At 41.7% G+C, this 27018-nt stretch overlaps 1 protein-coding gene across 1 annotated transcript in view; it reads left to right on the top strand.

Moving 5' to 3' along the window:
• Oxct1 (3-oxoacid CoA-transferase 1) overlaps positions 1-27018 on the top strand; it is a 124599-nt gene that overhangs the window by 46081 nt on the left and 51500 nt on the right. Inside the window, exons 8-11 of the mRNA XM_034523346.2 lie at positions 16376-16483; positions 17600-17711; positions 19370-19464; positions 20983-21031. Coding sequence (XP_034379237.1) covers positions 16376-16483; positions 17600-17711; positions 19370-19464; positions 20983-21031 — 364 coding nt within the window. The remainder of the gene's footprint in view (positions 1-16375; positions 16484-17599; positions 17712-19369; positions 19465-20982; positions 21032-27018) is intronic.

The following is a 27018-nucleotide window of genomic DNA, read 5'->3' as shown; positions in this document are numbered from 1 at the left end:
TACCTGCAATAGTTCTGCTACTATTGCCCGTTGGCAGGTCAGTACTTTGGTACTCAGGGTCTAGCCTAGGTAAGACCAGTAATGTCTTTCCTGACAGCCTCCATATTACTTAACAGCACTGAGAGCTTTCTAGCTGGAGCCAAATGTTCTCGAGTCTCCCACTTTGATGAAGAATTATTTTAGAGGGAGAATGATAAAGTCCAGGACTATGGATGGTTGGTACACATGTCCATGACACTTGGAGTTTGAACTTAGCATCCTGGACAGTCTTCTTGTCTATCTGCTTGACCCTCCCCCCCCCCCCAAAAAAAAAAAAAAAAAAAAGAATGTGGCTGTCTACAGCTAGGTAGTACACTGGAGTAGGAAGAGCATCGTGAGTCTACAGCATCTCCCAGTAACTGGGTACATATGGAGAAAGGTGGACATGGCCAGCAGCTGTTCCTACAGAGGCTGTTCCCTAAATAAAATGCCAGTCAAGTGCGCTGTTGGTTGATTCCCTATTTTGAGTCAGCTCTTGAAAACTCATGGTTACAATTTCTTATACAATCATCTGGCTGCAAATAAGAATGTAGACTCTGCTCTCACAAAGAAAAGACGGGCCGGAGGGTATTATTTTTAACATGGCGTTGTGGTTTTGTAATCTTTGCTTGTTATATCTTCTGAAATGATTATTAAATAAGTACAGTGTGACTGGCATACACCAAGGAGGCTCTTACAAAACCGTCTTTCTGCAAAAGGGATTAAAATTCTATTTCCTCTTTTACTTAACTAACAACTTCTGGCCTACTTATCAATTCAGCCCATGTTTGTGTTAAGAATTTAGCTTGGGATTTTTAAAGTTACTCCCACTAAAAATAATACTGGCTTTCCTCACTCCTTTGAGAGACCTTGTCAGAAATGTTATTTTTTTTTTCCCACTTCAAATATAGGTCAACTCTACAAACACTGAAGTGATAATTAGGGATTATGCAAGACTGTTTAGTATCTTAAATTAACTGCTTTTTTTTTTTTTTTTTTTTTTTTTTTTAAATAAAAAGGAGTTAATCTCCAGGGTGTCTTGTTATTGTTCATGAATATATCTGAATGAAGAAAGCATTTCACAGTCTTAGCGTGCATAAATGGTTTTAGCATGAAATATATGAGAGGAAAGTCAGTAAACATTTCTCATTGATCTTTTCGGTGCTAGTGGTTGTCTCTTGTAAGCTCATTTGCATCATTCTGGTAGTTTGAGCATGCTGCACGGGGCAGCCTGCTAAAATTAGAATATATTCAAATAGACCAGTGGGCTGTTACTAGTCCTCCCGAAGAGTCCAGGTGCATAGTCAGAAATTGATAAGAGTAAGAGAAGTTAATTGCCATGATTTTAAATTTTGCTTCTTGGAGAAAAGCCACAGTAATCAAAAGAAGCTGCTCCTGTGACATTAGCTAAGGTGAACTTGTGGATTTTCTCAAGGATCAAGAAAATCACTTACGTTGCTGCTGCTGTTGTTGAAGTGAGCAGTTGTTACTTCTGATACTCTTCCAAAGTTAGGTTCATTATTGCAGTTAATTAAACGTTCCAAACCTTTTTTTCTGACCCCCTGTGCATCCCCCAAATCTTTCCCAAGTAGCATCTTTCCACATTTTACGAATAGCTTCCAACCTTTTTGTATCCCATGCCTTTGCCCTGACAGCCTGGTTGCCTCGGCTGTCCTCTCTGTCCTCTTCATGGTGCCCTTTCCGTGCTCTCTGTGTGACTCTCCCCATTGTAGCACTCTTTGCCGCAGTACACTATGGTTATCTATGTGCGTTTCATCTCCATGAAAGTCTTGAGCACCTCCTCTGACCTTGTCATAACTTACCTTTGTATGGCCAGCGTGTGGCATGATGTGCGGCACATAGTAGATGCTCATTAAGTGATGTTTGAAGTTCTGAGCCAGACACTGTACAATATGAGCACCACTTTCCAAGCTAGGAAATGCTCTACCCATTCTGCTTGATTGACATATATCAGTGTAAGAAAGTAAAAATGTGTTTTTCTCAGTGCTTCTTTCTGGTGGCTTTATATTTGAGGCCATTGTCAGGTCCTGTGCTGAGATACAATAATGTGCTCCCAGCTGTTCTGTAATTCCCTTCCTTATTACTGTGACCGGCTTCCTCTGACTTCTCCGGGATCATTTTATCTTCAGGTGTGCCATTTAATGCTGGCTGGAATCGATAGTGTATCTCGTTTAGGAGACTTTTTATTATGCAGCTGAAGTAGAGCAAACCTTAATGTTAGTTAATGAGATATGTAAAGGGCTAGAGATAGGTGGCACATAATCTGTCCTTGTGAGTCCAATTGCCTTGCTAGGCGGGAGGAAATTGCTGTGCCAAGTACTGAGAGTGGGAGGGAGATAAACGGGGTGACACAGAATTAAAATCATGTGTTGTACTTAGCAGCCTGTGCCCAGGGATAGGGAACAGATTGATCTAGTGTGTCAGTGACCCAGAAGAATTTAAAAGATAATGTGATCCTTTATGGACTTGTTTACAGAATGTTCAGGAAACAAGGCAAACTTACAACCTGGGAGGAGTGGAGCCATTATTAGGCATTGTTTACACTTTAATGTTCACATTTTAGAGATTGACCTTCCATGGTTTCTATAAAGACACAGTCTTAATCACTTAAGGCAGGAATCTCAAGGCAGGGATTTGATGCCCGACTCCATGTCTCATATGCTCTTTGCAGCACTGTCTGTTGTCTTTTTTTTTTTTTTTTCCTTCAGATTATAGAGGGCATTGAAATGCATAACATAAGGACCACCAAGAGTAAGGACAGAAGTTTCTCTTATAGTGTATTGACACCATTTACTTTTGTTGGTTGTTAGCTGGCTGGTTTTCAGGCTAGCCTGGGATACATCACATTGCTGAGGAAGGCCACAACCTCTGACTGTCTTTCAGTCTCAGCTTCTCAAGTGGTAGGGTTGTATGTGGGTGCCACCAAGCCACGTTTACTTATATTAACCAGCCATACCTACTTTTCTTTAGTGGAGAAACTGGAGGGAGGAAAAGAAAGATTGTAATTAGATGTTATAATACATATTTTTTTTTAAAGATAAGGCTTTAACTTAAATACCCCATTGAGTTTCAGGGATGACCTGCACATGTCAAGTAGACATAGTTAAGACTGTCTTGCTTTCTCTAGTGATGCTTGTATGTTGCTATTGCTTATTGTAAAAATTTGGAGCCAAGCAATGATCTTTAGAAAAGCTCAGTGTATGGCTCTTCACTTCTATTAACGGATAGGCAGTTTGACCTTAATGTTCAAGTGACAGTGGAGAACAATTTCAATGGTGCTGGATGCTACAGTCTTAGACACAGGGGAGAAAAAGGCCATTTCGTTCTGAGGTTGTTGACTTGCATTTTATGGCTACCTCACAGTAAATCAGGAAAACCAAATGTAATATTTAAAATTTCTTGCTGAAATGACCGGGGCTGCGCTGCACTTGCTGCTACATAGAAACTGAAGAGTGGAGAACACTAGAGGATGAAGGGAGGTGAAAGCTCTGCTTCCTGGAGGTCGCTGAGTGGCGTCATGTGCAGGGATCATGCCGTCATTCACAAACTGGACTCAGGCCACACTCTTGTTAGTCTTAGCAACATCTCTCGTGCGCTTAGATGTTAGCATTTAACCCAGTTCCACTGTGTGGCTTATGTGTTACTTTGTGTTCTTACATTATATAAAATAAAAGCTCCAAGGATGATTAATAGCCCCAAGTGGAAGGGGCTGTCTTAGAGAATAACCACTCCAAGTTTGGGTTTTAGCTGTTAAAGTTTCATTTGGCAACATTGCAACTCGACTCTGTGGCTGGAAAACTCAGGTTTTAATTGTCCAGTTTCTGTAACTCTCCTCACTGAGAACTGTCCTTCTTTTCCTTCTGTTGGTTATACCACGTCCCTCTGACTTGCCTGGAGTCCGAGATAATGGTGTAATTTCTTCTTACTATTATTGACTAGCGTTTTGAATGAAAATGTCAGAACTATTTGATTCTTTTGGTTAGATGTACTCCATTTAATTATTTTTCCAGATTTTTTTCAAGACTTAATAAGTTTTCACTTGGAAAAAGAAATGGCAAGTGCCAGTTGGACATTGGGAATCTTGGGAATCTGCTTACATCCTGTGAAAGCACACATTATGAATTACACATAGTAAAGACAGGTTTTTGGTTTTTTTTGTTTTTTGTTTTTTTTGTTTTTTTTTTTTTTGTCAGATAAGTTGTGAGCAGAATACCAGAATAGGCCACACTATGCTGTTTGGATTTGTTATTAGTGATGGTGAAGATGAAAATTAATGTTTATAAACTATGTTTACATTTAAAGAAAACAGTGATTTCAAATTACAGAAGAAGCCATAGGGATGTTTCATGGCAATAGTCCTACTTTGGGGGTCAATATATATATATATATATATATATATATATATATATATATATGCTGTTTTACTTAACATCTGAAACAAAGTAAAAATAGAGTATGCTTATAAAGATGGAGAATGATATACAGCCAAAAAGAACAGTTAATAAAAATGGTGTCTACTGGCTTAGGAAATCAGGTAGGCTGGTAACTATGAAGAGGAAGTTCACCAGGAACTAAATCTAATACCACAAAATGATGCCTGAGCTTCTTATTCTTAGAATAATAGCAGGGTTTGCTGAAAACATTAAGAAAAGAGCTTAGTGAACCACAAGCATAAAGACCACAAAGACATCCCATCCGGAAGTACGGATTCTTTCTCCTTACTCACTAGCCAACATTCAACCTCTTGCTTCTCATTATGCTCTGCCCAGGGAGTGGCACTATTAGAAGGTGTGGCCTTGTTGGAGTAGGTATGAGACTGTGGGTATGAGCTATAAAATCCTCATCCTAGCTGCCTGAAAGCCTGTATTCTGGTAGCAGCCTTCAGATGAAGATGTAGAACTCTCAGCTCCTCCTGTATCATGCCTGTCTGGATGCTGCCATGCTCCCTCCTTAATGATGAAGGATTGAACCTCTGAACCTGTAAGCCAGCCCCAATTAAATGTTGTCCTTATAAGAGTTGCCTTGATCATGGTATCTGTTCACAGCAGTAAAACCCTAACTATGACACTCACATATGAATTGTTTAGAATGTGGTCTATGCATGAAAATGAGAGGAGCAGTTGAAACCTTTTTTAGAGTTTTGCTTAAAATAATTTGGTCTGTTAAATATATATATATATATATATATATATATATATATATATATCTGCAAGATAGCACCAGCTCATAGTAGGGCAACAAGAAGGTGGACGTTGAGCATGTGAAGAGAGTGATGCTGAAGAACAACTGTGACTGAACTATAAGATGTTAAATAAAGATGCAAGTGATTGCCATCACAGCTAATAGTACATAGGATCTAAAAGAAAATGCAGTTGTTAGGCCAAGCACAAATGTTATTGCTACAATATCCAGGTGCAATTTTTCTAGCCACCCCCTTTCCACCTTAAGTTTTTGAAAAATCCCCCAAGAGACCACAAAGATATCCTCATCCAGAAGTACAGATTCTTTCTCTCCACTCCGGGATGCTCAAAAATGCAGTAACATGCTGGCATGCATTTGCGTCTACAGTGATAGCAGAGGATCTCCAGAAATCACCACATGATTCTACACTGTACCCCCTCTTTTAGAAGTCCACATTGACATGAGGATCAAGGGGCAGAGAGGTAAAGGCGCTGGCATGAGGAGACTGCCAGACTGTAAGGAGATAGGCAGTAAGGACACTCAAAGCCATTGTTTCTCTCCTTGTTTGTTTTTCATGATTGACTTTGTTTACTGATAATTTTATATATGTATATGATGTATTCTAATCCCCCTTCTCCCGCTCCTGCCTCTTACCTCCATCTCCATCATCTCCATCCCAGTCAGTTCCCCTTTCAGATTCATGACCTTTGTTTTGGCTAGTGACTTATTTAGTTTAACTGGGGCCATCTGCATTAGCAATCAGAGACACTTGAATCAGCTTTGGATGTGTGCACAGTAGCAGGCCTGTCTTCAGTCAGACATGTGGAAGAACTGCTGTAACTACTGAACCATTTGCTGTCACTAAATTTAGGATGAGAATTTCCTGCCTTTATTTGTATACCTACTGGTGATCCATTTAAGTCCTCATGGACAGTTCCAGTCCAAGGTGCCTATTTTAATTGCACCAGAAAACAACTTGGTTGTAAAAGTAAAAAAAAAAAAATCTGACTCCTCACTTATGGTATCAAGATATGGATTTGCTCCATCGATATACTGTTCTTGGCCGTTTAAAAAAAGTGGTTAGGTCCCCTACGTTTAGTTTTTCTTGCTCACAATTCTAGAAACTATTTGGAGGCATAAACCTGAGACTGTTTTCTTTAATAGAGGCAGGAGTCTGCCTGCTCAGAATTGTTGGTTGAGCCCCAATCCTTGCTTGCTTGCTCTTTGGTAGTAACGCGGAGCTCTCTGACTTAAGACCTTGACAAAGATGTTTGTAGGACAGAACCAAAGATTAGGAACCTTTCAGGCAGAGGTTTCTCTTCCATAGGCAGAGGTTAGAGGACTAAAACTCTGTGTGTGTGTGTGTGTGTGTGTGTGTGTGTGTGTGTGTGTGTATACACCAATTGCAGCTTTCATTTAATTGTTTAAAAAGCACACACATTCCCTCCTCAAAGTTAAACCAAAGAAAACCTATAGCACCACCCTTCTAAGGATCTCTAATGCCCTCAAATATTTGTGTTTTATCTTTTTCCTCTTTTCCTCCTCCTCTTCCTCTACACCCCTACACCCCCCACCCTGATCTGAATCTGTGAATCAGGGTTTCACTATGTAGCCTTTCCAGGTCTATAACTGGCTATGTAGACCAGGCTGGACTTGAACTCACAGAGATCCACTTGCCTCTGTGTCCTCAGAGCTGAGAATAAAGGTGGGTGCCATCACACCCACTTTTACTTGTACATTTAAAACAGTGATTTATGTATTTGTATGTGTGTGGATATTTTCCTTGTGCATTATGTTTGTGTGCCATGAGCATTTGGAGAGAGTGTCAGGTCACTTAGAACTGGAGTTATAGACTATAGTTACAGGAGTTGTCATGTAGGAATGCCACACAAACATAATGCACAAGCAAAAGTGGGTGTGATGGCACCCACTTTTACTTCTTTTTTTTCTTTCTTTTCTTTTCTTTTTTCTTTTTCTTTTTTGAGTTGCCTGTGGCCAGGTTTGGCATGACTGTGTAAGGGGAGGTGTGACACAGTTCCTGCCCCTGGAGCATTGCCACGCCATCGATTTCCATGATTGCTGATCACCGCTGTTGGTCTAAAACGATCTACTGTCTCTTCTACTTTACTTTCTGTCTCTTTTTTTCTGGAGCATACACTTCCCTCATTCCTCAGAGCTTATCACTCCATAGGAAATGAAACACGAGGTTCTCAGGAATAAGGAATGGAGGTGGTCATGAGGCTGTGGAGGACGAGGAACAGACCTTCTGCTTGGCCTTTAGGCCCATGGGAAAGAATCAAGACAACATAACCACTCAGGCCATAAAAGCCTACATGGTCCTTTGTAGAAATTGCTCATTGTGAGACTCAGGTTTGAACTTGGAATTACGAGGAGATCATGTACCCTCCCATCCACTGACTGCTGCATTCATTAGCCATGGTGAACTTGGGGACATGAAAGATAGTTAAAGTGGTCTCAGGAAGAAAAGACATGGATGAGAAATGAAGGAATCTATGAAATACAAGCAAATGATAGAGTGTCTGTCTTGTAGGAGAAAGGCTTGTATAGGATCTAAAACAAATAGTCTTAGAAGGAGAGTACATGAGGCCATGGAATTGCCAGCTAGCTGCTTTATGTGAATACATTTTAAACCTTGTGAGAAATTATTTTAACCTTAGTAGTCTGTCACCTTTCTGTTCTTACATGAAAATAGTTACTAAAGACTGCTGTCTGCTGTCCCATGAAACCACAAGAGCTGTGCCCAGCTACCGGTGACGAACAGGCTGTGTAAAACCTGTAAGGAAATGTGCTTTTGCTTTGTGTCTAGTTTCTGTTTTAAAGATGCAGGGGTTGGGACTCTTTATCCAGGACTCATAGAATTTATGTAAATTTAAGAATTTCTAAAAGATTATTAAGTGATCAAAGTCTTGGTGTCAGATTTAGTAAATAAAAGACTGGGTTCAGGCTCTTAGATTGGGAGAAGGCAAAAGAATAGGAAGAAGGGAGAGAGGAGAAAAAGGAAGAATGATGAGAAGTTTCAGAGAGAGAGAGAGAGAGAGAGAAAAAAACTCAAACTGGAACTGACAGCTTGTATCCATTACTGACTCCAAGTCATTATTGAAACGGTGTGGTCCCCCTCCCCCAACCCCTTATTACCCACCTCACCTTGAGGCTGGACCTCAGCTGTTTGCCATTCCTCTTCACACCAGAGTAAGCTTCCTGCCTCCTTCCCTGCTGAACCTCACCTGTGCGTAGTTTGTATTTGTCGGCTTAAAATGAGTGAATGAACCTGACTCACATTTCCCTACTGAATCTGTCAAACTCCTACATAAGTGGCTTGATCTGATGCTGTGCGAAACCACACAGTGGTGCGTTCTTTCCTGGCTCTCCTATGAGCCAGTTGATCACAGACCAGTAGCGTTTACTTTGCATGACGTGAACTGGAGGAAGATCCTGTGTCCTGCAGTTACACCTGCTCACACACCAACTGCTGAGCGGCTGGCACAGGCTAGTGCGGGCAGATCCTCATCCTGAAAAGGAGAAAAGGAGTGTTCTTGCGTCATCTCTTCATCTGCTGACATCTTCGTCATTTTTCTCTTGGTGGCAGTTCCATGGTTGTATGTTCCAGCTTTTAAAGAATACTGGGAAATAATACCCTGAAGTCTAGCATTAGTTCAGAAAATCAATATTTCTTCTTAGGATTTGGCTCTTCCTCGAAAATGTTAGCACTGTCTTTTCTTCCTATGGCAAAAATAGAGGCAGAAAGAAATTGAGCTCCTTGGTTTTTTCTGTCTTCTGCCCAGGCAGAGAATTTTGCCATTCCTAATGCAGCTGCAGCAATAGCAGCAGCAGCAGCAGCAGCAGCAGCAGCAGCAGCAGCAGCAGCACACATCCCTTCACCACCTTTGGCACTTTGGACGAGCATCATAGCATTCCAATTTATTTCTTTAATCTCTTCTTCCTCTTCTTCATCCTCCTCCTCTTCTTCTTTTGGTTTCTTTGTTTGTTTCAGACAGGGTTTCTCTGTGTACTGTGACTCTCGTTGTAGACCAGGCTGGCCTAGAACTCATAGAGATCCACCTGCCTCTGCCTTCCGAGCATGTGCATCCATGCCCAGTAACATTCTTAAAGTGTCACAAATCTGGATGTGTCTCCGATCGGTCATGCATGTCTGTACTGTGAGGGTCATCTTAGAATGTGAGTAGACACGGCTGCCTATGCTGTACAAAACTCATCTCTTTACAGAAAAATTTTTTTTTGTCATCAAGGTGAATGTCAGAGTGTGTCCTCCTGTCCTTCAGGAGCCCATTTGTCACTTGCAGCTTGTGACACTGGATCTGATTTCCCTTTTTCCCAGACTTTCTGAAGTCTGGAGATAGACTTCCTCAATGAACAGGGTATGTCTGTGAACTCACTCCCTGGTTCGTTACACATTCTAGTTTTCTGCTGCCACTTTCACCTGAGAGGCCCATCATTTCTCCTTGGCCAAGTGGCATATCCTTATTGGTTCAGAGACCGGAGTTCCTGCCACAAAGCCATACAGAGTCCATCAGCAGATGATCTTCCAAGAATCTGTATCTCTGCTGATGTCACTGTCTTATTTCTGAGGCAGTTTTGTCGATTCTATTGAAGCTTGCCACCCTTGTCTTTCATGGGTGAAGGGTCTGATTTCAATCACGCATTGAATGTTTTTACCATATTTCATCCATAGGTCTGACTCTCCAAGCATGCACATTTTCTTGATAGCTTTTTTTTTTTTTTAAATCAGAGCCTGTTTTCATTGGGCATGCCCTTTGGCATGAGATCCGAACTGCCAAGGTTCAGTGACTGCTTTGCAATTGTATTCCCTACTGTATCTAATGGTATATGACAAAACAAGTATAATGAATACAGGTGGCTCCTTAGCTCTTTTGTCACTGCATTTCTGTGAAGATGTCCATATGCATTTTTGTTCTTGGTCCCTTAAGCTTCAATGCTACTTTCTCATAATTTAACTGGCTGTGTTCTTCCTTAAAATGGGATGCCTTAGTCAGGATTTCTATTTCTGCACAAAACATCATGACCAAGAAGCAAGTTAGGGTGGAAAGGATTTATTCAGCTTACACTTCCACATTGCTGTTCATCACCAAAGGAAGTCAGGACTGGAACTCAAGCAGATCAGGAAGCAGGAGCTGATGCACAGGCCATGGAGGGATGTTACTGACTTGCTTCTCCTGCCTTGCTCAGCCTGTTTTCTTATAGAACTTAAGAGTACCAGTTCAGGGATGGCACCACCCACAATGAGCTCTCCCACCCTTGATCACTCATTGAGAAAATGCCTCACAGTTGGATCTCATGGAGGCATTTCCTCAAGGGAGGCTCCTTTCTCTGTGAAAACTCCAGCTTGTGTCAAGTTGACACACAGAACCTGCCAGTGCGTGGGGCTTTTAAATAGGATGTCATCCTCTGTTGTGTTTCTTATGCCTCTTTGCATTTTTCTGAAAGATAAATATTTCTCCACAGTTTAGTTTCTCGTCTTTTGTGGGTGAGTATAGCGTCACCCACAGAACCTCCCCTTTAGACTTGGACCATTGCCCTGGCAAAAGAAGAGTGTTCCTCCTCCTAACCCTCCATGCCAGTTGGGACGCCGGAAACAAGTGTGGTCTGGAGCCTCTCCTTGCTCCAGGCAGGACCCTGTCTTTACACCGATGCAGACTTCTGCAGGTGTGCAGGCCAGTATCACAAACAGCTCTAGGGTCAGGCTCACGTTTACGGATGTAACAAACTGAGGTTGTCATTTAAGAAAAACGTGTCTCCTCATAGCTCCCCTGTTCTGTATAAGATGTTTTCCATCCAATACAAAAACATTGTCATCAGGGATAAATGGGTATCTTTCTTTGGGCTTTAAAATAAAACTTTTCAGACTTATAAAGTAGGAAGGTGCAAGGCAGAGAGAGTAAACCTTTAAAAACAAAGTTCAGATCAATAACGATTAGCATTTCCTAGCCTCTGTTTTCCCACTGATGACCAAAGGGAGACAAGTACAAATTAGAGAAGCCTCAAGTGTGTGGTCTCTGAGCAGTACCAGATGGTGCTGTGTGAGAACTATTCACAGTGCCAGGGAGAAGGCTGGGTGGTTCTGAGCTGCCATTCTTGTGTGCTGAGCTTGTCCAAGGGTGCTTATGTTTGCCCATCTTTTTCCTGGTCCTTTGATGTTGCTCTGGTGACGTCGCAAGTGTCTTCTGCCCTCTCTACTGAAGGCCTCTGCAAGACGCTCATTCATTCATTGTGGTCAGGTTTCCTTTCTTGCTTATGTTATAGCTTTATCACATTGGACTTTTAAATCACCCTCTTGGCCCGTTCTGGACGTGTCTCAAGATCATGCAAGACCGTCTTCAGTCTTGTGCACAGATACCATAGAGATATTTGTCCCTCTTCTGTGTTGTCCTCGAACCCCATTTTCTCCTTTTGGCTTGTTCTTAAAATATTTGCTACCAATTCCAGTAGCCAACACCAAGAAAGCCTTGCTTGTTTGTACAGAAGTGCTTGGCACAGCCCTGTGTTGGAATTGTTTTGACAAGTGTTGCACATGCATTTTCTACAGTGCAGAAATGAGCACTACAAAAGTGTGGAACTGATTATGTTTAATGGGGTTGTTGCTTTTTAAAATTTTAAACTAGGGCATGTTTATTCTATTCGTTGTGAAAGTTACGTTATAATTGCCCTTAGTAATGGAACTTTGTCTTGATTTCGTAAGTTTGAGGGAACTAATTGGTGGAACCAGAAGTGTCAGTAGTGGTTGTCAGTAGTGGTTGGAATCTTGAGATTTCCAGTTTGAGGAATACCTCCCCCATTCTGTTGTTTTTCTTGATCTTGCTAAAGAGTAAGTCCTGCAGACACATTGGGGATCTGCTATTTATTGTTAATTCCAGTAGGAGATCTGACTGACTGGAGTAGCATTCGTTAAGTATGAAAAAAGAATTCACGTTATTGTCATCAAGATAATAGAGAAAAGGTTTCTGTAGTTTATTTCCTAAAGTTGTAATTGATTTTTACAGCTTTTCTATTTTCTTCTTACCATGCTCTTTTAATTAGGTGCATATCTAATGGTGGAATCTCTCACATGCTTCATTTTTTATATTTTTTAAAATATTTTTTATTTTATATTTATATGTATAATTTTTTATATTTTATATTTACTAGTTTGGGAAAACATCTATTTGGTATCTATTGTGCCTTTTGGGTGCTTAGCCTTTATGAGGATCTCTGGATGGGATTCAGTGACAGAGTCTGTGTGTGTATGCCTTTGAATGCTTGGTCCATGGGGAGTGGCACTATTAGGAGGTGTGGCCGTATTGGAGTAGGTGTATCCTTGTTGGAGGAAGTATGCCACTGTGGGTGTGGGCTTTGAGATTTTCTATGCTCAAGCTACACTTAATGTGGCACCCAGTCTTCTACTGCCTCTGGATCAAGATGTAGAACTCTCCTGGCTCCTCCAGCACCAAGTCTTTATGCTCCATGCTTCCTTCCATGATGGTAATGGAAAAAAAAAAACAAAAAAACAAAAAAACTCTGAAATGGCAAGCCAATCCTAATTAAATGTTTTCCTTTCTATGAGTTGCCCTGGTTATGGTGTCTTTTCACAGTGATACAACCCTAAGTAAGTGTGCTTAGTGTTTCTGAGGCCATGGGCACCTACCCTGATCCTCAAACGGTTTTAGGTTTCTTCCTGTAGAAGGGAAACAAAAATAACTTGTACAGAGCTAGAGATACATGTCAGTCAATGAAGTGCTTACCTTGTAAGTGTACAGACCTGAGCTTGATTCCCACGACTTACATTTAACTCCCCCTGGTAAGTGGATGTTTGCCTCCTAGCCTTGGGAGACAAAGACAAGCAGATTCCTGGATCTTGATGGCTTAGCTACCTGGTGGGTTTCAGGTCAGTGAGAAACTGTTTCATAAAACAAGGTGGACAGCACCTAAGGCGTGGCACTGGAGGTTGTCCCCTGGCCTCTGCAAACAGACCCCTCCCACAGAAATAACTTGTATAGCTACTCAGAGAGAGGAATTATTAGAATTTCTGCTTTTCATGAGTCTACACATACTACACACACTAGTGCTGAAATCAATACTAATACCTAATACCCTGATCTGATCAAAGCAGTTGATCAATTCAAGTGTCCAAATAGCTACCATGTTTTGTTATTAATAGTTTATAAAGAAAGAGAAAAGGAAAATGATGCAGTTATGTTGAAGCATGTATGTATACATATTTGCTTGTTAAAAATTCTTTATTGTTAGGAAGCAAGTTGTGAGATGCTACTCGATATTACAAAAGCGTAATAATTGGTTCATTCTGTTAGGGCATCTAATATTTTATTTCTATCAGTTCTCTATAGTTGACCATTAATATTCCTGACTTTATATTGAGTGCCGTGGTCAATATGTTTTTGAATATTAAGCCTTCATATATATCCTCCGTATAATAGAAACATTTTTAAAGTCAAGAACTTCATTGAAGGCTTACATTGAAAACAACGTGAAGTGTGAATGAGCTGTAAAGTTTCAGCCAGGCTGAGACACAGCCCCCATGTTTCAGTTCTTAGGACCACTTCCAGCTCTTTTGAACCCGGTGCCCACCCGCTCTGTAGAAAGGAAGTCAGGACAGGCACTGAAGAAATGGCTAAGTCAGTAAAGCGCCTGCTGTATAACATGAGGGCCTGAGTTTGGATCCCCAGTAGCCACATAGAGGTGTCAAGTGTGGCAGCAAACATCTGTCATCCCTGGGTCCCTAGAGCTCAGGGGCCAGTCGGCCTCACCAAATTGATGAGTTAGGAAAGAATTTTGTATAAAAATAACAAGGGGTGGGAGAGATCAAGAAAGACCACCATTGTCAATCTCTGGCCTCCACATACATGTGCACATATGTGCATGTACACCTGTATATACACATGCACACACCCTCACAAGCATGGATATAGTACCACATGCACAGAGACAGAGATGGAGGGAAGAGAGAGAGAGAGAGAGAGCAGGAGGAAAGGCACAGGGTGGGAGGGGGGAGAGAGAGACAAAGAGAGAGAGAGAGAGGGAGAGAGAGAGAGAGAGAGAGAGAGAGAGAGAGAGAGAGAGAGAGAGAGAGAGAATATGAACAAATGGTGAATATGCCATGGTTGATTCAGAGGGGAAGACAAGTTTAGGGCAAGAAGCCGTCTTGTCATCCCTGCTGGAGGACATGTGGCCCAGCAATCCCTGTGCCTCTTGCTTGTTCCCTAGTCCAGCTCTCCAAGCTGACTCAGCATAGATACCATGATTCCTCCCTGGCGTTTTAATTTTTTCCCAGATCTTTCTTATCAGAAACTGTCCCCACCCAGTGCCCTGGTGTTCTTCATCTGCCTGTATGTAATAACTAATGATTTGAAATCTGGGTTCCTTCTCTGTGGCAGGAGCTTGGTGAGAGACAGGATAGCAACTTAGCATAGTGAGGACTTAACACCACAGACTTCTGGGAAGTCTCATTAATATTTCAGATGGCAAGTTCAAAAATCATTGTGCCTGCTTAAATAAGGCTGCTTGTTGTAAGTAAATGATTATTTGCTTTGGGCATTGTATTAGACTCTGTCACTATATTGAAAGCTTTGGGCATTGTATTAGACTCTGTCACTATATTGAAAGCTTTGGCAATCACCTCACGAAAAGAAAAGGATTATTTTGGGCTATGGCTTTGAATTGCTCCTTCATGATCAGGCAGGTCCACAACCTTTGGGCCTCTGGGGGCGGGGGATGTTAGATAGCAGTAATGGGGGATGTGGGATGGAACAGCCTGCTTACCTTAACGGTGGCCAGACAGCATAATGCACAGATGAGGGAGATATGGTCCCATAAAAGTGACCCTCCCCTCAGTGCCCTGAAGGTGCCCCAACTCTTTGTCTATAGACCCTGAGAAGTGGCCAAGGGTCAAGCCAAAGCACAGATTGATGTCCATTGAACTGATTCCGCATTTGTCATGTGCAACCCTGAGCTTTCCACCCAGACACTTTTTTCTTGAAACAATGACTCTGAGACTTCTTAGGTCTGAATAAATGCCTAGGCCGGAAGCTAGGGCCTTGTTCCCTGACTAGCTAGTACATCAGCAATCCCGTTATTCAGTTCTAAGTTCTGCCATGTTGGTGGTTATGTGGCCCTCAGTTTTCTCTGACCATCTTCCTCTGGTTCTGGTTGAATCTTTCTTCCCATGCCTGTCTCTTTCCCAGAATCCCCTCTGTCTGCCAGATGTCCCACCTTCTAATCCCACTTCAGCTCATGGCCAGTTAATTTTTTTATTGACAGGTGTACAGTGCACAAGAGATTTTCTCTACAATCATAAGAAAGCTGATTTCTTTAACCAAAATTAGCTTTAACCAGAATTTAATGTTGAAATTAGGTTTTCTTGACTCCTTGTCATTCTTAGTTCATTTATGTTATTGTAAAAAAAAAAAAAAAAAAAAAAGAATCCTAAAATAGCAGATGAACTTGGGAACATTTTATATTATTGCAAAATGTCACTGTGAATGACTCTGATTCGAATTAATTTGCCTATTTCTAGTTATTACTTAATAATTCCTTCTTGAAATTTCCATATTAAAATCAATTATCCATCTTTGAGTAAAATTATTTGGATGATTGCAGTTCTGTCACGATGCTGGGGAGTGAACAACAGGAGTAATTAAAGCTGGCTGTGAGTGGCATTTGCATCTGTATGGAAAAACCTCTGCAAGTGACCACACAGATGTTGTTACAGATTTTTTTCTTTGATATGACAAATTTCTCATTAATTGAAGGAGTGCGCTTTGGGCTTTTCGTTGATGAGCTGCAATTTACAAAAGTCCAAGCAGCTGCCCTGATGCATTCGATGAATTAGTAACCAGAGTTCTCTCAGAAAAAGCTAAGTTTTGTCCCTTTGTGTCCTGAATTTTACATTCAGATAAATATATGGATTTTGATTTTTTTTTCTCAGTTGTGGGTCAGAAAAGTCTGATATATGTTGCATGCACTTAAATAGATACATATGCTTATTGTTTATATCATAGTCACCAGCTGGACATGAATTTATATGTGTTTCACTTTCAGAAACATAAACATTTATTTTAAACTTTCACTGTATCACTTAACATTCTTTTTTTTTTTTTTTCTCAAGGTTGAAGAAATTGTAGACATTGGCTCGTTTGCCCCAGAAGATATCCACATTCCAAAGATCTATGTACACCGCCTTATAAAGGGAGAAAAATATGAGAAGAGAATTGAGGTAATTTACAGAGCCTATTGCCGGTCCATATCAGTCTGGTTACCAGAGACATGTGTCTCTCAGGCCTTTCCAGGTGATAGAAGGTTGGAGCTGAGCAGTCTCACTCTGGGTCTTAAGTAGGAGCTTCCGGTGAGTCCATTGGAAAGGAACTGACTGCGTATCTGCCCAGGGTAACAGTGTCTCCACGTCTTGTGATTTTGTAGGCCATAATACCTGCTAGGTTTCTGTAATGGCTGCAAGTTTTGATCCCAGAATTTGGATAGCTGTCTTCGAGGACAGAGATGAACAACCAACCTTGGGTGGCTTTACCCCTCTGGAGTCTTAATGCTTCCGCATAAATACCTGTCTTGAAATAGTTTTGTGCTTGTTTGGAACACAGGAAGAAGATAATGCTTAACTAGCTTTGAGCTATGGGCCAATGACAGTTATGAAGGTGGTTCAATGGGGGTTTAGGAATTTAGGAGGACTGGGGCTTTTCCACAATAGTCAAAAGTTTTTAGGGATTAGGACCACAACAGGTGCATAGTGGGGCTATTGAGAGTCAGAGTGAAAGGCAATATACCATCCCAGACTGCTGCAGAGCCCTGAGAACTCAGGGAGGATATTTACAAACAGACCTGTCTGCTTTAAGGAGATTTAGTAATGCAAACCGTCCTCTGGCTGTTTCTATGATTCCTGCGATGCCCACACAGCAAAGCCAGTCTGGTTGCTGCGGGTGGAGACAGACAGTTGGGAACAGTAACATGGTAAACACACTGTGACAGCTCTGGGAGACAGATGTCCAGGTCCTATGGCTTTCCCCTTATCAGGCTCAGTTTCTGAATGCCTGACAAGAATTCAGCTGTTAAGTAGAGCGGTGCTGTAGTCAGAGTGGCAATCAGCTCTGTCTTCCTCTTTGAGCAAGTCTAGCCTGCTTTATTTACTTCCTAAAGAAAGATTTCCGTGATGACTCACCACCCATGTCTTCTTAAAAATGCTCCCTTACATACTGTAGGACTTGCCTCCTAATGAGTAATGAGTGTTATTTTTTTTCCCCTGTAAATTTTTATATTCAAGCAATGCTAAAGTTGAAAGCAGACCTTAAGCATGGATACTTTGTTTCCGCTTACTTTAAAGCGTTTATCACTCCGAAAGGAAGATGATGGAAAAGCTAAATCTGGTAAGCCTGGGGATGTCAGGGAGCGGATCATCAAGAGAGCCGCTCTGGAGTTTGAGGATGGCATGTATGGTATCCTTTATAGCCTGAGCGCCGCCTGGGCCCCACCCAACCAACATACAGGCCTTGGTTTTCCACGTTGGACGGGCTGTTAGGCCTCTGAACAATGATTCTTGTCCAGTTCACAATAACTTTAAAAGTAGTCAAGCGTTAGGGGATGGGATGTATAATCTAGGCGTACTTTTTAAGTTTGTGATCTGCTTGCTTTCTTGCTGGCAACTAAAATACCCTTAGTAACTGCTGGGTTTACATTGCATTGCTGCAGTTTGGCATTTAGCTAGAAGTTTTGAGAAGGAGCTGTTATTAAATGGAGGCTTCAAATCTTAGCATCTATTTTCCTGGTATTCTGACATTTGCTCGCTCAAGGAGCCATAAAAAAATCCAACTTGTTGTTTTTAACAAACCTCTGCTTCCTTTGGTAAAGATGCTACGAACACACTCTTTTATCTGATATTCTGTAAAAGTACTCAATGAATGATTCAGAGTCTGTTCCTGATACCTTTCATCTCTGGCAAAAGTCACCAGAGTGGACATGAGTTAGTAGTACAGTTAGCGCCTGAAGTTTGAGTGCACTTAATAGCAAGATAGCAGCCGGGCAGTGGTGGCGCACGCCTTTAATCCCAGCGCTTGGGAGGCAGAGGCAGGTGGATTTCTGAGTTCGAGGCCAGCCTGGTCTACAGAGTGAGTTCCAGGACAGCCAGGGCTATACAGAGAAACCCTGTCTCAAAAAAACCAAAAAAAAAAAAAAAAAAAAAAAAAAAGCAAGATCGCTCGCCATTTCGCTAATTTTCAGTACACTAGAGAGTGACTTGTAATGCACAATGTGTAATGTGTAAAACAATACACATGGCGTATGACTAGACAAATACTTATGGACTTTTGACTCCAGCAAAGCTGTACTTACAGACCTAGGACAGACAGAACTGGAAACTGTTCATCTATGAGCTCCTGTTTCCCGTGAGTTGCAGTCATTTTTCCTGTCATTTTGACAGATAATTTTCTACTTCTCCCATCTTCACCTCTAAGCCTCTGTTTCTGTTGTACAGTGTGCACCTTGCTGTGATCAGAATTCACTGGGGGAAGACAGTATCATGCTAGCCATCATCATCCATTGTCTGCGTAGGCAAGGGAAGGAGCCAACCTGGCCTGAAGTGCCTCTCTCCCTCTTTCTCTCTCTCTCTCTCTCCTGATGATGTCTTGGGCATACTGCAGCCATCAAACCAGTCACAGTTTGGTCTAGTTAGAATTTTTTTCTTTAAACTTAAAAGTAATATTTTTTTTTTTTTTAATTTTAAACCATCTTTCTTCTTAGTGAAGGTTCTGTATAGTGGAAATAATTTTTAAACAAAGGCCAAACCATGCTTAGTAATGTCAGTTGTAAATATATACAAACCCAATTTGTTGCACACATTAATAAAAATAAAGTCTGACTTACATTATTACTAAACTGACCTTGGTTGTCTTCTGAAGCCATTTCTTTGATCTTTGTGATAAAGCTTAATAATGTTTGTGGGAAAATGGAGACTAATTAGAATTATTTTTGGAGAATTGTCCATGAGTGTGCAGTGCTTGGAGAATTTATTCAGTTATTATATTCATGACAATTCCCTGCAAAGAAGACTCAGAGTACTCTGCTTCTGCTGTGTTCTACCTTAACATCTTTCCTCCAGCTAACTTGGGTATAGGGATACCTCTTCTGGCCAGCAACTTCATCAGTCCCAACATGACTGTCCATCTTCAAAGTGAAAATGGAGTCTTGGGCTTGGTAAGTTGACAGTTAAACTTCTCTTTAATGATAGCTGCCGTTTACTTGTTATACTTTTCCAGTGTTTTATTGTTTCTCAATAAACTTTTGCTGTCACTCTGATAAATTATATATACAGAAGAATATAAATCCTGTATGGACAGCATGTGTGATGAGCACAGGTACATAGTAAATACTGATCGGTTGAGCCATCTCATGGCCATTTTCAGAGACATAAAAGTGTTGTGTGTCTAGATAGAAGCAGATTTCTATTGATGTCAAAGGCTGCTACTTTTGAGGAACCTCTGAGGTTGTCTAGAGAGGTCAGCTTTTCAATTTTGAAGACAGAGAAAAAGCTAAGTTTCTGTGAATTATCCACGTCGAATATTGAAATAGAAATGTGCAGAGACCTAAAACACGAGGTATAATTCAGTGTATTTATAAGATAGTTTTCAGCCCCACTTTTGGGAGTAATTAAAAATTTATAGCCAGTGTTCACTCATTCTTAACTCTTATATCTTTTCTTTTCCTCTTTCTCCCTTTCTGTTGGTATATGTTATGATATAAAAGTCCTTGGCTCCAGTCAAGTCATTCGAGTTACTTTATAGAAAGGAATATGAAATTAGCTCAAGTGTTGCAAAAAACATGTGTGTAGCATGTGAGGTCCTCGTTTTGATCTCCACATATACATATAGACATGTGTGCGTGTGCATGCATTCTTATATACACATATACAGTCATACACAACTATACATTTTAAATATCCTACTGAGAACTGAGCAAAGGGAACATAAGGAAGCCCATGTGTAGATACAACGAGAGGTAAAATTAGAATTCTAAATTCAGACCTCCAAAGTGTTGTGGACCAAAACAAAAGAACTGCTGTTGCAAGTCCGTGTAGCCAAAGAACACATGTGTAGGTGCTATTCACTGTCCACCTGGAAAGGGTTGCAGATAGATTTGACCTGTGACCCACAGGCTCTCTGTGGGCCAAGATAGTTAGCAATGCAATCCAACAAAGATCACAAACTTAAAACACAAAATTATTTTGTTATTGTTTTTTTATTATTAAAACATTTTCACACAACATGCATGTTTTCAAATAATTTAAAATTTTTATTGCAAATAGAGTTTTTATATGCTTTATGCAAATCACAACTTCCCCTCTCCCAAGTCTTCCTAGATCCTTCCAACCCCTCCACCCACACAAATCCACACTCATTTTTTTCTCATTAGGAAACAGAGAACTTGAAAACAAAGAAAAGCAATCAGGCAACTAAAAAAATAAAACAAAGAGGAAAACAAAAATACCCAAACCAGAATAGGATAAAATAAACAGGAAAAGAGAACAAAGAAAAAGCACAAGAAACACATACAGATGTACACACACACACACACACACACACACACACACACACACACACAGAGAGATACTAACTTTCTAGATCTTCAGGGAAGGTATTTAAACAGTTTTAGCATGTGACAGGGAGCAATGTGCTTCTGTCACTTACCGAATGTCTGCTCTGCTGTGTTTGACAGGGCCCATACCCACTAAAGGAAGAAGCTGATGCTGACCTTATCAATGCAGGTAAATTCACTTCAGTTTTTTTTTTTTTTTTTTTTAACCATTTTCTTTTGCTAGTTCTGTGCCAAATACCAGCAACAATTTGATCGGAGTTCTTTGTCTTTCTTGGAGAGAATTCATCATATTTACAACAAAGGAGGGACGTGACCCTTCTAATGTTTGAGGTCACTCTCATCCAATCTCAGCTGTGATAGAGGAGGAAGTGCAGGTGCCATTTTAATGGCAGAACCTCGTAAATAGAGAACACGCCCTTACATGGTTTTATTGAGATAAGTTCAGAGACAGGCAATTTACAAGCCTTTGGACAGTATAAAGGAAACTCAGAAATGATGAGGAATTCCTACTGTGAGTTATTCTTGAAGGGTAGTGGCAGGAAAGAGCCACCCAACAGAAAGTGTGGCATTGGGTTAAAAACAACCACCAAACTACAGTGACCTTGGTGGACCGAAGATATCCTCTGGGTCTCCTACTTAGGCCCTTATTGGCCACCCCCAAGTGGAAAAGTGTCAGGCTTCTGTGGATAGAGAAAGTGGAGTGAATGCACAGTACTAGGCTGGTGCACTGGGGTTCCGATTGTAGGCAGTATGTGCCGTTCTGTACTCGTTAGCACAAGAGGGTCCTCTGCAGAGGGCATTACTTAAGTCTGTACCAGGCCACTGAGTTCGTGCTGAGGATGTGAACTGAAGACAAATAGAGAATTTCTTTGACTCTTCTGGGACTCTAGCACTGTCTTCTCTGCTCATGTAGTCACATGCTTTGCCTTTTATTATCAGCCTGTTACTTGACAGGGACATGAAGTATATTAGCAACCTAGAGAATGAGCAGGTCAGGCCTTTGGCAGCTGTCACGATGCATGAGGTAACATTGCTTTTCCGTTGGCCTTCGGCTCATCCTTGAAATGGAGCTGCTCTTAAGAAGTTAATTTCTGTCCTAGGAGGATTTTCAGTGCCTTCTTTGTTAATTCTGCCCCCACAGAAGTATTGTTCTTACTTTGCACTCAGAAATAGTATGTGTAACTCTCAGAAGTAATGTGAGCTGAACACAAAGGCCAGCTGTCAAACTGATGTCTGATGCTCGGGATTTTGGGGAGTTATGCACAATTTGGGTTGAGTATCTGAATTAGCTAACACGACTCAACTCTGAAAGGCCCAGTGTGATAATTTGATGACATTTAACCAACGCTGTACTTGAATTGTACCGATCCCTTTAGCAGGAGCTCACTGATCCGTGAAAATATTTGCTGCTTGCTTTGACTAATTTATTATGTTAGTTGGTTATTTGCAAAAACGAATAACTCCATTTCTAAAGCCTTCGGCTTTGCTGTTGTAAAATCTGTTTTCTTTTCAGTCACTTTGTTGAACTGGAGGGCCTCCTGCATTATAAAGTTTCTAAGTAGCTCCGTCCCAAGGGAGCTACCAGTTTTCCAGTTCTGAAATACCACTGTAATCCTAAAGTGCCCAAGATAAACTCATCAGAGTCTGGGCTCCCAGTGTCTTGTTCCTGCTCCGTGGCTCTGTCAGACACTGGGTTCCACCTGCGGAAAAGGCAGCTTTAGAGAGGCGCAGACGGCAGCCAGTAGGTAACCTACAGTAACTGTGAAGTTTCTGATGATTCCCATGCTTCTGCTCTTCTTTCTTCAGCTATGAGCCCTGCATGCTTCCCTATGGGTGCTGTTGTCTTCTAATACACAAGTCATGCTCTTAACGACATACCATTCACGGAAACAATCATATTGTACATCTTGTGGCCTGTGTAAGCCCTGCTGTGTAATTTCTACACTGGCCATTTTCAAAAGGCTCTTGGAGACATTTGACACCCTCTGGGAATATCTTTTGACTGTTACATCTGGGAGCCAGCACTACTGGCGTCTAGCAGGTAGAGAGAGGCCAAGGACACTAGCAAACATCCTGTAACAACTAGAATAGCCTCTCCAAAGTTCACCCTGCTTTTGAGGGCTCTGCCATGTGTGGAGCATCTCAGTCCTGCATACTAAAGTACAGGCCACTCCACACTGAGTGTCTATTGGGCGCTCTCTGCGTAGGATCACTTTTATTCCTGTAGCCTTTGCACTCACTTTGTGCTTTCTAGTCTTCCCTTCATTTTTATCCCCATCTCTGTGCTCATCATTGACCATCAGAATATCTTATAGCAACCCCTCACATGTGGCTCGTTTCGCCTCCTCCCATCCTTCCACAGGACAAGAGTGTTCTTCCCCTGCTATCGCTGTCTTTCTCCTAAGCAACCATCATTTTACCTTGTAACTCTCTCTCTCTCTCTCTCTCTCTCTCTCTCTCTCTCTCTCTCTCTCTCTCTCTCTCTCTCTCTCTGCTGTACTATGAGCTTCTTTTCCCCCTTAGGGTAGTAGTTCTTCAAATCTCAGTATCCACAGTGACAGCATGACCCACAACTGTTAGATCTCAGCCCCTGCTACCCACGTACTGAAGTAGAAACTGGGCGAGTTGAAGGAGGGGGTCAGTCTGTGTATGCAGAGGCCCTCCATGGGAGTCTGACGGGTATTCGTGTTTAAGAACCGATCATTGAGTTTTGTTTGCAGCTTTCCTCGGTGCTCAAAATAGTTATTCACTCTGCACTATTGACTTGTGAACCAAAGGACTAGGTGAGGATAGAGTGAACGGACTCTCCCGACAAAGCTGTGTGAAAAGACTTAGATGTGCACACGGAAACGGGTTGTTTGTCGATAGTTCTGTATGTGTATTAGTGCATTCTGTTGCTCTCTCACCCTGTGATCCACATCCACTGCTCTCACTCCCCCAGACTCAGGACTTTCAATTTTGTTGCATGATCTGTTTAATTAAATCAGGGTCATGTGTGCAACCATCAGATTGGAAGTATCCATTGGAGCCTGGTGGAGTGAGCAGTGAATACACAGCTGAAGGCAGTGACTCCCTCTCTCCCTGGATCGATCAGTAGCAGATAGTTACGTAATGAGCTTTGGGCTTTGTGACCCCCTCCCCATTCATACGTGACCATGCTTATCAGTATAGGAACTGAGCAGTTGCTGCAAGTTCATGGTTATAATGGCTGTGTCTTATCTATAGGCTATTTCTTTTTGCAGCCCTCTTTCCTGTCTTCCTGCTTTTACATTTTTCCTGCTCCCTGCTCTGCAGTGTTCCCAGTGCCTTAGAAGGAAGGCTGTATACATCACCTTACTCTCTTTCAGATTCACGACCTTGTTTTCTTTAATTGTGTATGTGTGTGTGTGTGTGTGTGTGTGTGTGTGTATTCCTGAGTTTATAAATACAACCTGTTTTGTCTGAATAATGCTGCTGATATGTATGTTTTCAGGGCTGACCTTTGGATTGGCTAACCTGTTGGCATGCTTACAGCAATTATCAATGAATAAAAGTCAAGCTAGTGAAGTGGCTCATGGGCAGAGATGCTTAGGTACAGGCCTGACCAGAGTTTAATCCCTGGGTCCCACAGGGAGGCAAGAGAGAAATGAGTCCTGAGAATCATACTCTGAACACACACACACACACACACACACACACACACACACCACATACACATTCTCAAAACCAAATAACATCAATCAAAATGTGTGTGAGTAGCTACTTTAAAAAAAATATAACCATGCTTTAGAAGACACACAAACACACATATACTCAAAATAAACAGTATAAATAAAAGAAGTTAAGTTTGTTTCAGAAGAGAGTAATTTATGAGACTGCCTTGGAAGGGGCCTGGGTCCCTTCCCATGAGAGTTGTTCTCAGGGCTTTTAAATACGATTATGCTTTGTACAGCTTTTAGCAAGCCAGAACTCTCCTCATTCATCTCAGGATTTCCTACAAAGTGCTAATAATTCTAATACTACTACTAATAACCATTGTGAACACTCTCCCCCATGTATCATCAGTGGAAAATGCTTTTTGGGCACCATTGTGGTTTAGTCCTCAGAAAACAAAGACTTGGTGTGGAATGTTTATGTCTCTTTCATGCCCTCTAGAGTTTTCCTCCATGACTCTCCACCTCACACAACTGACAAGGATCTGATTGTGACAGATGGGGAAGTTGTGTTCGGATGGGATGAGGTCTGGCTGTTTTGTGCATGTCCTGAAGATTAGGGCTCATGCAAGTTGGCTGGGAGCCTGACTTCGTAAAGCGTCTGTTGGTCCTGCAGTTATCCCTGGAGGGACGGCAGCTCTGCCTCTTTGTCTAAGTGGTTTGCAGAGGGCAGTAACAGTGATACTTCTGACAGTTGATCTTGGGAGGCTACTGCTCTGTGCCAGGCTCTGAACGAGAACTTCACATGCATTATCTCACTTAATCCTCTAACTCCTGTGTGCTGTCTAAAAGCCACTTCTAACCACGTCAGAAAAGTGTTCCCAAAGCGTTTCAGTTTTATGGTACTTTGGAGGAGGAGAAAATGTCTCCATTATTTAGAATCAAACTCCCCCGGGCAATAAATATTTCAGCATGATATAAATAGGCTTACTTTATTCCCATACTGGAGCTGAAGTGGGGGATATTGACAAAAGCATTAGCTTTCAGCAGTCCTTGAGAAGTAGACAGTGTGGCTGTGGTACACAGCTAGGGATGGCCAGACCTCTTCTGGTCCTGATGCATCTGTGAGCTTTTCCTGTATTCTGACCTCAGCGATGCAGCCTTTCTTCCTCTTCTTGACTACCTTACTTCATCGGAGGAGAGGATGGAATGTTCTGAGACAGCTGACTTTCTTCAGTCAGATGACATTTAAGCACTTTACCAGTGGAGACCATATGATGTTCTGAAACCCTGGAGCAAAGAGAAACTGGATCACACAAGATGGGCAACTTGGGTCTTCTGACCAAGGCACTGGTAGTGTAGCTAGTGTGCTAACTGCATAAACAAGGCCTGTAATCCTAGCTAGCCTGGTATTTGCTATATAGATTTTAGTGGTCCTTCTGCCTCAGCCTCCTGAGTGCTGGGATACAGGCATGGGCTGCCACACCCAGCCAAATGGGAAGTGGTTTTTTTTTTTTTTTTTCCAAGTTCTGAACTTTTATACCAATGTGTAATTTTTAGAAGTCTTTGCAAGAAAGTCTCTAGGACATTAGTATTAAATGTGTTCATAGGTATTCTCTGATTTCATGGAAGTAGGTGATTGGAAAGAAACTCACAGCTCATAGGAGCTAGAGAAAAAACATGGATGTGTGTATGTACGGGAACATAAGGAGGGAGGGTCAGGCTTAATGATAATAAGGAGTTAGGGAGGTCCTTTCTATCTTGTTCACATATTTTAATTTTAGATTTTCTCTCCAGAATTATTACGGTATAGTTGGCATCTTAGTTAGGGTTACTATTGATGTGATAAAATATGACCAACGCAACTTGGGGAGGAAAGGGTTTATTTATTTGACTTATACTTCTGTATCACTGTTCATCATCAAAGGAGGTCAGGACAGGAACTCAAGCAGGCCAGGAACCTGGAGGCAGGAGCTGATGCAGAGGCCATGGAGGATGCTGCTTATTTGTTCCCCACGGTTTGCTCAGCACCACCAGCTCAGGGATGGCACCACCCACAATGGGCTGAGCCCTCCCCATCTGTCACTGATAAAAACATGCCCTACAGGCTTGTGTACAGTCAGATCTTATGGAGGGAGGCATTTTCTCGATTAAGGCTTCCTCCTTTCCAGTGATTCTAGCTTGTGCCAAGTTGACTCAGAGCTAGCCAGCACGGATGGCAAGTTAAAGTAAGCATATATTCAATGTTTACCATTTGGTGTGTTGATCTGAGACGAGTCTACGTAGTGAAATGACTGACATAATCGAGTTAATGACCATTCATTCATTGCCCCACAGCTGCCGTCTGAGGCCTCCTTTTGGAATCTATTTCAAATGTGCAGTTTAGTACTGGTTCCTGTAGCCACCGTGTTGCATGTTAGGTCCTCGGCGAGCTTTAGTCATTAACTGCAAGTTGCCATTGTCTAAAGCCGCAACGCTGAAGGGCATCGTATAGATCCCAGAGGGTGCTTTGCCGGTAGAGAAT

The sequence above is a fragment of the Arvicanthis niloticus genome, chromosome 19 (genome assembly GCF_011762505.2).
Source record: "Arvicanthis niloticus isolate mArvNil1 chromosome 19, mArvNil1.pat.X, whole genome shotgun sequence".
NCBI classification, from domain to species: domain Eukaryota; kingdom Metazoa; phylum Chordata; class Mammalia; order Rodentia; family Muridae; genus Arvicanthis; species Arvicanthis niloticus.
Note: the sequence above shows the minus strand (reverse complement) of the source record. Positions and strands in the feature narration are given on the sequence as shown.